The following is a 12,652-nucleotide window of genomic DNA, read 5'->3' as shown; positions in this document are numbered from 1 at the left end:
TTGCAATAGATAATTGTCATGTCCATGACCTGCTCAAATAGCTCTCCAAAGAGCTTCCTCAACCCAATTGCTTCACAACTTGCTAGGTTGGCTGCAATATACTCAACCTCAGTTCTGGTAAGGGCTACGAACTTCTACTTCCTACTCATCCACGATATCATGGCAGATCTGAGCCTAAAACAGCATCCGAAAGTACTCTTCCTGTCAACAACATTGCCAGCCCAATCTGCATTTGTATATGCATGTAGTCTAACATCTCCAGCGGCATATCTCAATCCATGGTTAATAGTCCCATGCAGTTATCTCAATACATGCTTCGCAGCGACCCAATGTACATGGTGAGGCTCAGTCATAAATTGGCTCAAAGTGTTAACTGTGAAACATATGTCAAGACGAGTGTTCACGAGGAACATTAGAGCACCAACCAACTGTCTATACTCAGAAGCATTTCCTAGGTCTAGTCTAGCAACCTCTCCACATAGCTTCTTGAAATTCATCTCCATAGGTGTAGGCAAGAACTTGCATTCTACCATGCAAAATCTCTCTAACAGCTTCACAACATATTTTCCTTGTGAAAGGAAAATCTCGCTCGATCTTTGCCAAACTTCAAGTCCCAGGAAATAGTGCATCAAACCAAGATCTTTCATCTTGAATTCAGTAGCCAACTCCCTCTTACATTCAAGAATGAGAGGGTTTGCACCTGTCAAGAATAAGTCATCAACATATAATACCAAAATGAGAGGCATACCTTGGACCACTTTGAAGTACAAGTTTGGATCGGCACTGCTCCTTGTGAATCCCAACTTCATCAAGTAACTGTCAATACGGGCATACCAGGCACGAGGGGCTTGCTTCAATCCATAAAGAGTTTTCTTCAATCGGCACAGGGGTCTTCCTGTTGTGAACTTCAAATCCTGGAGGTTGTTCAACATATACTTCTTCTTGAAGCAAACCATGCAAGAAGGTAGTCTTCACATCCATCTGGTGAAGAGTCCATCCTTGACTAGCTGCAAGTGCAACAATGGATCGAATGGTGGCATAGCGAGGAACTATAGCAAAGATATCATCATAATCCTCTCCCTCTTTCTGGGAGAACCCACGGGTTACGAACCTTGCCTTGTATTTTTCGATGCTTCCATCAACCCCATGCTTGATTTTGCAGAGCCATTTTGTAGTCAACATGGATTTCCCATTTGGTCTTAGCACAACATCCCATACGTTGTTCTTCATAATTGAATCATATTCTTCGGCCATAGCATCCTTCCAGACTTGTTCTTTCGCGGCTTCTCCAAAGGTGGGAGGCTCAGCTTGAATCATTGCTCATCGCTACCACATATCCCTGGTACTTGCACGACTTCCTGCTTTCTCTAAAGGTCCCTCTAGCGGGAATGTGTCTCTTTCCATTCTGTAATGTGTCATGAAGCCAAAGTGGCCTCTTCCTCGTAGGAGGATCCAAGGGGTCCATAGGCTCCATGGGATCATCAACGATATCTTTCTCGGATTCTAGCACGGAAGGACCTTCTAGAATATCCATATCATCACTCTTCTTCTTAGGAGGAGGAGGCGGAGGAAGGTCCCTTGTTTTCCCAAGGCAACATCTTCATCGAATGTTACATCCCTGCTAATTTCAACCTTCCTTTGACCAGGAATATATATTATAAATGCTCTAGAATCTTCACAATACCCAACAAACGTACATTTTCTTCCAGTGGCTTCCAGCTTGTTTCTTTTGTCCTTCGGCACATGGAAATATACAGGGCATCCAAATATCCTAAGATGACCAATGTCAGGCTTAACACCTGTGTATACTTCCTCGGGAGTCTTGTTGTCCAATGCTTAATGAGGAACCCTGTTTTGAACATGTATTGTTGTATTTGTTGCTTCTCCCCAAAGGAACTTCGACAGCTTTAGATCATGGAGCATGGCTCGGGCAGCTTCCACAATAGACCTATTCTTTCTCTCAGCCACTCCATTTTGTTCGGGATTATAGGGCGCGATAGTCTCCTTCTTGATACCTTCCTTCTTGCAAAAGTCTATGAATTCATTTGAGATGTATTCCCCATTGCTGTCGAACCTGAATATCTTAATTTTCTTCCCTGATTGATTTTTGACCAAAGCCTTGAACTCTTTGAACATTTTGAAGGCCTCATCCTTGTGCTTCAAGTAATATATCTATGTCTTTCTTCAGAAATCGTCGATGAAGGTAATGTAGTAGAGATGGCCACCAAGTGAATGTATGGGCATCGGACCACATATATCAGAATGAATGAGATGGAGGATGTCTTTCATCTTGTTCTCGCTAGATGGAAATGGTCCCCTTGTCTTCTTTCCACTAGCACACCCTAGACATACTCCATCATGTTGAGCTTGAACATTGGGGATCCCAAAGACTAACTTCTTCAATTTCGGAAGTGCTTCATAGTGAAGATGGGCCAGCCTTCGGTCCCACAACTCGCTTTGATGATTTGTATCATAGACCATCGCTAGAATAGGTCTTCCAGTGACTCTATAGAGTCCTTCAAATCTAGATCCCAATGTGAAATCATCTCTCATAGAGGATCCAACAAGCCAAATAAGTACTTTTCCTTTAATGAAAGCGACCCTCATTCCTTTGTCTTCCAAAGCATATATAGATACCAAATTCTTCTTCAATCGTAGCACATACATCACATCATGAAGCAAAACAAATTCCCTAGAGTCCAAGTGAAATTTAACAGACCCAAAGCCTTTAACGGGATGAGTGGAGTTATCTCCAAGAATAATCTTCAATCTTGACTCCCTCTCTACTAAATTTGAGAGAACTTCCTTATACCCAGAGAAATGATGAGAAGCCTCACTATCAACCAACCAACTATCCCAAACATCCGAAGGAGAGGAACTAGAAAGAGCAAAAATAAGGATATATTTAGATTGATTAGTAGCATTACTTTCATACCTGGAATTTCGTGACCTCTTTTATGGACGATAGCCTTCTTCCCGATCATCGAGAGAATCTCCTCTTCTTTTATCATTCCTTCTTCCATCTCTTCTATCATATGATTTGTTGTTGTTGTAGCCACGGTTATTGTTGTAGGACCTTGAAGTGTTTCTTCTTGGAGCATCTCTCTTCTTAGGGCAATCTCGAACATAGTGACCTTTTCGATGACAATTGTAGCATTCAACATCTCTGTCTCATCTTCTTGAGTACTTGGAGTCTCGATTGGCTTGAGGAGGTCTTCTTGCATTAGATGCCTTTCCCTTTCCTTTTTTCTTGTTCTTATTCTTTCCTTGAGTAACGAAGGCAGTGGGCTCTCCTTCAATTGCCCTTTGAATTCTCCCCCTAGATATCATCATTCTTTCCTCTTGATTGCATAGAGCAAGTAGCTCATCAAAAGTAGGGATGATTTCCCTATTGTTGATAGAAGTAATGAACATGTCCCATGATGAAGGAAGACCACTAAGGGCAGTCATCACTAATTCCCTGTCAGGTACAATTTCTTGAGCAGTTTGGAGTTGATTCCTGATTTCAGTGATTCTTATGAAGAATGATTGCACAGTCTCTCCCTTGTGCATCTTAGATTCCTTGAGTTGATTTTTCAAATCCATAATGTGGCTTAAATTGTTCACTTCATACATGCCAACAATCTTATCGTACATTTCTTTGGAAGTCTTCAAAGATGAAATATAAACAAGTAGATGATCTCTTAAAGAATCAATAATGATCTTCTTAGCTTTAACCTCACCTTTCTTGTACTTGGATTTGGCAACTCGGGGAGCATTTTCTGGTGGCCATGAAATCTTTCCTTCCACATATTCCAGGACATCATACTCATCTAAGGTAACATTGATCCTAGTCTTCCAAGCTGCAAAGGTAGATGCATCAGCTAGATAGATGCTATTGCTCTATGTCTCTTGATACCATGTTAATTTTTCATCAAGAATTGTTTTATGCTGCAACTATCACTTCAACAATTTCCAATAGCATCCAAATTACAATTTCCACTTCTCTAATTAACCAATAACAATAGAGCAATAGTAGATAGAACAATTATACAATGTGCATAATGAAAGACAACCAAGAGACGAGACACAATATTTGGTCAATGACTAGGGGAAAACCCTATTCAATTCTTCTTTTATTAGATTGTCTTCAAATGTTCAGCAGAGAAATTACATCATCCAAGAGTCAAAGTCAAGCTTTGACTATCCAATATCCAATTTCCAATCAAGACAATATACCATGCAATTTACCCAAAACAGAGACAAGAGAGGGAGTCAATAAAAGTCAACTCTTATGCAAATATGTCCAAGTCAACAGCAGCAATGTGTGCCCTAACCAGTCAACAATCAACGGTCAAAACAACCTTTCAAGAGCTTGGTCAATAGCAGTCAAACTTGGCCTCAATTGTTGGTCAAAGTCAACCAAAAACAGTCATTAAAACCTAGTCAAACCCAGTGAAAAGAAAGAGAATCTCTGCAGTCAAAGTCTGCAATTTATCTTTGCAGTCAACCCAAGTCAAAGTGCCCAGATCATCTCGAATTTTGTGCCAAAAAGTGCAGCCTACCCAATCAGAAAGATGCCCAAAAGATGGAACAAAAATTCACCCCATAAAGTCAAAGTCAAGGTTGGTCAACGCAGGTCAAAGTTGCAGTCAGCTTCAAATTTCGGCCACCTGTGATTTTCGTCCTCTTTCTCCTTCACACATGTGAGAGAAGCCTGCAATTCTTGAGTTGTACAAACCAATCAAAGGAGAGAAAAGAATGTGTTGTGCGATATGATGCCAAATGAGCTTGAGGTGTCCTTAATTTATAGGCGTTGGAGGAGGGCTAATTTGTCCTTGGGCCAACCTCGAGAATTTTGACATTGTGGGCTTCACTTCAAAAATACACTTTTCCTTGTCCAAATTTATTTCTTCAAAAGTCAATTTTGGTCCTCTCAAAAAGAGGAGTTTAGTCCAATGGTTGGAATTTGTCACTAAGCTGCCAAATTAACACGATAGGATTCACGAGACCCTTAGTAACCCAACATTTCCTTTGCATTTGACCCGAAGGTGGAAGAAATGAAGAACAGTGGCCCAAACATGCTCAAGGTCCCCTTGGAAGCTCAATGCCCATCACCAATGGCTAGATGAGGCTCGACTTGGTCCACGGTACAACTCAACTTGGTTGAAAAATGGTTCGATTTGGTCCATAAGTTGAACCTTTGACTTTGTAATGGCTATCTTTTTGTCCATTTGCCAACTCTTGGTCCTTTAGACCTCCAACATGCCACCCTTGGTCTTGCAACAACTAGTAACAACCTCAAATGTCTAGTTCCATCGACCCAAATGGCTAGTAACAACTCGACTTGCCACTCTTTGCTTGATTCTCCAACGTTCAAATGGATTTTGCATGATTTTCACTTGATTTTGTTGATATTTGACTTGATTTGACCTACAGCTAGCCCCACTGGCTACAATAGTACCATGGGTTGCCACATCACCCCATTTATGCAACATCATCATCCCCAATCACTGGATCTCTAATGCCTTTAGGAATTTTGGACATTTGCCACATGGCTTTTGTTGCTCTCTTCCTGTAGACCAATTTTGACATAATGCATGCAACATTTGACAAGTCCTGCCCTTATTTTGCCACCTGGGAGCCCCACATAACATTTGACCAACTTTGACCACCTGTAGCAGCATCATGCCTTCACTATTTGGAAAAAATTGAATGTGGCATGTCATCTCCTCATTATTCTGAGCATTTTGGGACCAAGTAGATTGTTTTACTTCCAAGACCACTGGCATTAGGGAATGTGAACTACCACAAGAAACGGAAATGTTGATTTTGTGAAATTTCCATGTTGAAAACTATATGAAGAATATTGCACCAAGGCGGCCAAGGCCACAAATAGACTCTACAACTCATAACAATGCAATAAGACATAGGTGCACCTTAACATGAGCTAGACAGGTTGATACACTGGGATCACCCCTACATAACCAAGGCTCCTCTAAATCATGAGTCCCCCTATGATCCATCCACAATCTTCCAATCCTATATAGGACAAAGAGATGAAAGACTTAACCCAAAAGGACAGGCCATGGCCAACCACCACAAGGCCTAGGACAACTAAATACAAAGATTCACATGGTTTTTACAAGGCATTTGACTTGTGACCTTGGGCTTACAATGGTGATAAATGCAAGTGAAAAATATATGTACCCATGTTGACATCATGGGTAACAGTTGGCTCCAACTGCGGGACACGTGCTCTACCTGGGAGGATAGGAGAACCCTAGGATATTCCACTTGTCACCAAAAACAATCTCACATGATGAGTGTAAAATACTGGGAGAGAATCAGCTTGGAATCCTATCCCTTCTTGAGATGGTAAATAATCAAAATGAAATGACAACTAACTAAACAAAAAGAAAGGGTTGGAGAGAGGAAAATGGTTGAACCCTAGCTAGGGTTTGTTACAGAACTTCTTCCCATGGCGGATTACTGGCTCAGCATTAGGGATTTGGGCTTTATACCGGATGTTTGAGGCACTATCATCGTAACTCGCGGCGGTTTTTTTGTCACTTTCTGCGGTCCCCCCGGTGATCGCTCTGCCGCACTGTCATCCACTTACATCTCGCAGGCGGACCCCCGTTCGAATCCCTCCGCCTCCTTCCGACCGTTCATCATGGGTGACGAGGAGTTAGTTGATTACGAGGCGGACCCCATGCCGCATCAGGAGATATGGGCTCATTCAAGGCGGCCCCAAATGATTCCAAGAAGCGTTGCGCTGGGTTATGTGACAGGTGCTCAGTCTCAGCTTCCACAGTTGGCTTCATCAGGTAAAAGCAAAGAGCCGGTTCCTACGCCCGCGGACGCCTCGCCCCTTGATTGCCCTCCGCTCTCCCCGGCGACGGCACAGCTTCTAGGCACTTGCTTTCTTAGCTCTCCATTTTCCGACGCCCCGCTTCCGTTTCAGTCGCGCCCTGGTTTACCACAGCCTCCCCTGCCTCCGCCCCCTTCGAGCTCCCATTCTCCTTCTGTATCCTTCATGCCGCAAGCTCATTTACCAAATATCCAACCCTCTGCATCCTACCTCCCCGGCAACATCTCGACACCCTGTACTCCGATACATTCAGGCTGTTTCACTACCCCGCCTTTTCCGGCTCGCTCAGCTGCTTCGGCTCATCATAGTACCTCTGACCCGTGTCGCAATCTGCTTAAGAGCATCCCCTTTGGAAAACGCTCTGAGAAGGTGAACAAAGGACGCTGTCTCCGGTCCATTGATCCTGACTACATCATCAATTTGGGACCTGAAGCTCCGCTCCCGGACGTTATGGACGCTGCTAAGAAAGTTCTGGTTGGACGGGTCAGAGGCCGTAATTACACAGCAGAACGTCTTAAGCTTTGGGTGAATGGAATTTGGGGGTCTTTCTTCAAAGAACTCCCCGAGGTTATGGTACTTACTAAAGGCTGGTTTGCCCTGCATTTTCTGCGTCCCGAATACACTCAGTGGGTCCTTACCCAATTTTGGCATATCGAGCTCGCCCCAGTCTTACTAAAGAGATGGGATCCCCTCTTCGACCCAGATCGTGAACAACTGGGGGAAGGACCCATTTGGGTTCGCCTCCCTGGGCTTCCATGGCAATTCTGGAATCAGTACACATTCAAAAAAATTGGAGACACTCTTGGCACTTATCTGGAACACGATAGGTCATTCGAGCAGTCAGGGACTAGGACCATGGCGCGAATTCTCGTTCATATGGATATCAGGCCTGGACTGGTGGAAAAGATTACCCTACACCATAATCATGTTTCGCGCAAGCAGCCTCTGGATTACGAGGGCGTCCCATACCGTTGCAGGAGGTGCCACAAAGTTGGGCACCTCTTCAAAGATTGCCCTCTGAATACAAGGGTAGTTTCTGAGGAGGCCAAAGGACCCCGTCAACAGGCCACGGTGAATCAAAATGTTGGTGAGAACATTACTGAGGAAGGCGCTCAGCATTTACAGGAGAACCCCTCCATGAAGAAGGGTGTCAGTGCTACAAATATCACTCGCAGTAAGGACTCGGCTGTGCCTGGACCGCCGCGAACCCGATCGAAGACAGCTTTGAAGACTGCATTGAAGACATCAAATCCGTCCGAGGCTGCACCGGCTCGAACGGGGAAAGAAATTCAACTGCTGACCGGCTCTCGAAAGAAGCGGCGGATCGGCCTCTAGGCGATTGGATGATTGAAGAACACACTCCGGATGGGGTACACAGATATTACCACCGCCCCTACATCGACAGTCTACTTCAGGGGGACATCCTCCCCATATGATATTTTGATACTTTTTGTCTCTTATTGTATATTCGGCATGGCTTTGTTAGTCGCTATCTTGTTTTAGTACTTGGACAGAGTTTCTCCTCTACTTTGCATAATTTTGATCTGCTATGTAATGTTCATATATTGTAATGGATACAGTCCCATCGTATCCATAGAGACACCATCAGGACATTTTGAACTTTCAGAGTAGTGGTATACCACTCTATGGCATATGCCTCGGCATCTACAGCATGTAATATCTATTATACCTCTTAATAGAAATTACGAACTCTATTTTCCCCGGAAAAAACTAAACAAAAACTACATAACTAATGTAAATGGAAATAACACAAGGTAAAATGTGTAACTAATCTAGTGCAAGTAAATACCAGTACATCAATAAATGAAATCATACAAGCAAAAATGGAAACTAGATAAGGTTCAAAATGACCCTAATAGCGTTTAAATTATACCTATGCAATAGAGTTCGACAGCTTGCCCATTTACTGGCAATGGCAACTTCTCACTGTTCAGATGACTAATGTAGAAAGAATTTTCACCAACAATTTCAACAATTTGGTAAGGACCTAACCAAGGACTTTCAAACTTAGTGTGATTACCAGGTTTTTCTCCCCTTTTGTTCCAAAGTTGTACCAAGTCTCCAATCTAGAAGTCTTTCCTATGGGCTTTTCTATCGAACTTCTTCCTTGTTGCTTCTTGGCTCTAGATAAGGTGATCAAAAGCCTTCCTCTAATTTTTGTCCAATTTGATCAGCTGTGAAATTATGTCCTACATAGCATCTGTATAAGTAGAAGAGTGTTGTAAAATACAATATACAGGAAGCTTCAAATGGATAGGCAAAGTCACTCCCATCCCTTACACCAACTCGAATGGGCTTTTTCCTATTGAATCCTTCTTGGTAATCCTATCAACCCATAGAGCGTACTTAATTTGACTATCCCACGTTCTTTTGTTTTTGCCAACAGTGTTTTTAAAAAATATTCATCAATTTTTTATTACTAGACTCAACTAAACTATAACCTTCGGGATAGTAATCCGAAGAGTGCAACTAAATAATGCAATATCAAAGCAAAAAGATGATAACCTCACATAGCTAAATGCCATGGAATTAACCTCACAAAGTTAAATGCCATGGAATTATCTATCATAATTTTAGCAAGGACCCCAAATCAAGTAATAATTTTATCTTCGAGAAAAATGATCACAACCTCATCAATCGCCTTCTTGGGGGGTATGGCCTCCACCCACCTAGTGAAATAATCTGTAGTGGTCAAAATCCATTTATGATCGTTACTAGAGTTATCTTCAAACTCACCAATAAAGTTAAGGCCCCATTGCTAGAATGCCTTGACTACTTCCTATTACAAAGGTAAAGCTACCAATTTTTGCTTTCCCATGAAGAATCGACATGGTTGGCACTCTTTGCCAAATTTATAAACGTCTATGAAGATGGATGGCCAGTAGTAACCACCCTAAGGAGCTTGTGTGTGGTAGTTCTAGCTTAGATGATGGCCACTACACAATCGTTGGTGAAACTCTTTGATCAAGGGATAGGCGTCCTTCAAATTAACACATGGTAAGATCAACCTATTGGGATTCCTCCATCCCAATCCTTGGTCAATGAATCAATAATTAGAGGCCTTTAGCGTCAAAGATCTTCATTTATGCTTTGGAAGGTGTCTTGGACTACTCAAGTGCTTGAGATAAAAGATTGTCTTTATACTAGTCATTTTGCTCTAACTCTTGAGCAACTACGCTTATAATGGCGCAACCTTCATTGCTCAACCCAAGGGCTTCCCCATTACCTTTGGCCATGAGCTTCACAAGTCCTTGACCCTTAATGATCTTTGTGCGTCTAATCTCTAGATAGTACTCTTGAATCTTCACGCCCACTTTCCTCGCATTACCAAACAATCCTATTGTGATAAATCTCTTTTATTGTTGGATGAGGAACAAACGCCACAATTCTTGAATAGCCCACATAGGTATAAAAATGCTTTAGTGACTTCATTAGAGCATATGCTTGTTCCTCCGTGATTAAGCTCGACATCTCTGAGCATCTTGCTCATAAATGCGATATGGGTTGTTCATAATCTTCATCATTCCTTTGAAGCAAGACTCCATCAATGGTATAGTTTGAAGCGAAATAAAATATGATAAATTCCTTCTCGAAATTTGGACTCACCAAAACTGGAGCATGACCTATAGCATATTTTACATTTTGAAACACAACATAGCTTGCTTCATCCCATTTTAACGTAGTATCCTTCTTAAGCAACTTATTAAGACGTTTTGTAATTTCACCAACATTTGGAATGAACCTCCTAATAAAGTTCACTTTGTCAAAAAAAGATTGTAAGTCTTTTAGGTTCCCTGGCCATTGAATCTATTGAATGCCCTGAATTCTCTCAAGGTCTACTCTCACTCCTTCCTTTAACACTATATGACCAAGCAATTTTCCTTCGGTTACTCCCAACACAATCTTCTTGAGATTTAAAGATATCCCATACTTTTTGCATCTCTCAAAAACCTACCTAAGATGGCTGATGTGATCTTTATGGAGTTGTCTTGATTTGTGTTATTTAAACTAGTTTTTTGACTGTATATATGGATTCAGCACTCTGAAAAACCCTATGGCACTTCTATTGTGTAGGGGTTACCCATCAAGCTTGTGAATTCAATGAATTCCTGCTGGATTTTAGAGGAATTACACCAGAAAAGCTTCCAAAAAGTCGCACTAAAGACAACTCGGATCTTTATAGTTTTTCAAAACCATAGTGAGGTCATCTTGATAGACCTCTATGATTTTCTTCATGATATCTCAAAAAGCGTAACTAGCATAACTATTGCACTTTGAAACCTAGCACTAGCATTTTGCAACCCGAAAGGCATCCTAACATATTCAAAGGTGCCCCATGTAATTGTGAATGTCGTTTTCGCTCTGTCCTCCTCTTTCACTAAAACTTGATTGTACCCTGACAAATTGTCGAGGAAACAGATCATCTCGAATCCCATTGCAACAACATTTCCATGTTGGGAGATGGATAGCTATCCTTGATAGAGGCTACACTAAAGTTTGTGAAATCCACACTGGCAGATTTGACTTGTCTTCTTCCTAACTACTACCAGGTTTGAAAAACAAGTAGTGTGTCTTGAACGGGCAATGATTACCGCTTCGAGTAACCTTTCGAGTTCTTACTTAACCAGAGGTACCAGCTTAAGATTAATATGCCTAAGCTTTTGCCAAAAAGGCTTGGCATCTTCGATTAGAGGGATGGTGTGTTGGATAGCATCCTCTCTGTACACCCCGAGGTCATCATATGACCAGACAAACACATCCCTGTACTCCATGACTAATAGTTTCAGGGGAGAAGGAGGGAGGCAGGTCCAAGTACCGGGTAATTCTAGCCGAATACGAAGTTAAATAAGATAATACGATTTCGAATGATATTGGTCGAAGATTATCAGATTCTAACAGCATCACAGCAAGAGCAATGTGGCCAATTGATAAAAGGAAAATATTACCTGGTAACCTTGTCAGGAGGTCCTTCTTCTTCATAAATAACAGCCCTAGAAGGTGGACATGAATGGGAGGCCAAAGTACGCGATGAAATTGAGGTCGGAGTGAAAGGCATATAAATCCCCCTTGCATTTCCTATGAATTTTGGCGCAAAGCTCACAGATAGTGTTCTTACAGATATTCTGAGAGGACCCGTTATTCGTGCTCCAAACATCATGGCTCCCTGCATTACGTTACATTTTATAGCAATCGAGTAATAACGAGCCATCGATATCAATTGAAATTTTCGTGCCACTACAGTAGGCTGAACATTTAATTAGAATCTGTTAACGTCTTTACTCACTTGCACTGCTTACTGCCCTAGGAATCTGTGGAAGAAGTTTGTCTCTGTCCTCTGTGTTAGGAAAAAATGGGCTCTAGATGGTCCGGAAGAAGCCGTCGATCCCAATACGTGTTTGCCTTCTGCTCAAGATTGTGCAAATGATTTAGCAATTGAAATATCGTACCAAAAATTCGATTTCGGAGATCGCCTCTGCAAAATGTAGATGATGTTGGAGCTAGAGTGTTTTAAAAAATTAATGGATTTGGTAATTTAGAGTATATTTTTTTAATAGAGGGAAGTGATATGAATAAGATTGGGATTAGTAACTCCCCCAGATTTTTCTAAGCAATGTTGGAAATCAGCTAGCATTCTTCGCTGCAAAGATGATTGTGATTTTATTTGGCTTACAGAAGAGAGTAATCATTAGTGGGAAAGAAATTCAAAGGACAAGGGTTGCAATCTCTTTGGTGAACAATTGCTTACTTTATGTGGGACCTTTGATTTAGTCATTTGTA

The 12,652-nt window shown here is 41.8% G+C and overlaps 1 protein-coding gene across 1 annotated transcript in view; it reads right to left on the bottom strand.

Annotated features, from left to right (window-relative positions):
• LOC149221698 (Polyketide synthase, enoylreductase family protein) overlaps nt 1-12,422 on the bottom strand; it is a 374,456-nt gene extending 362,034 nt beyond the window's left edge. The window contains exons 1-2 of the mRNA XM_089385195.1: nt 12,159-12,422; nt 11,821-12,038 (exon numbers count right to left, since the gene is read on the bottom strand). Of these exons, the coding sequence (XP_089241321.1) occupies nt 11,821-12,032 (212 nt within the window). The 5' untranslated portion in view covers nt 12,033-12,038; nt 12,159-12,422. The remainder of the gene's footprint in view (nt 1-11,820; nt 12,039-12,158) is intronic.
• Between the last annotated feature and the right edge of the window lie 230 nt (nt 12,423-12,652).

This window comes from Pinus tabuliformis, chromosome Q (assembly GCF_031772625.1).
Source record: "Pinus tabuliformis cultivar Carrire ecotype Pingquan chromosome Q, CPIR1, whole genome shotgun sequence".
Lineage (NCBI taxonomy): Eukaryota > Viridiplantae > Streptophyta > Pinopsida > Pinales > Pinaceae > Pinus > Pinus tabuliformis.
Note: the sequence above shows the minus strand (reverse complement) of the source record. Positions and strands in the feature narration are given on the sequence as shown.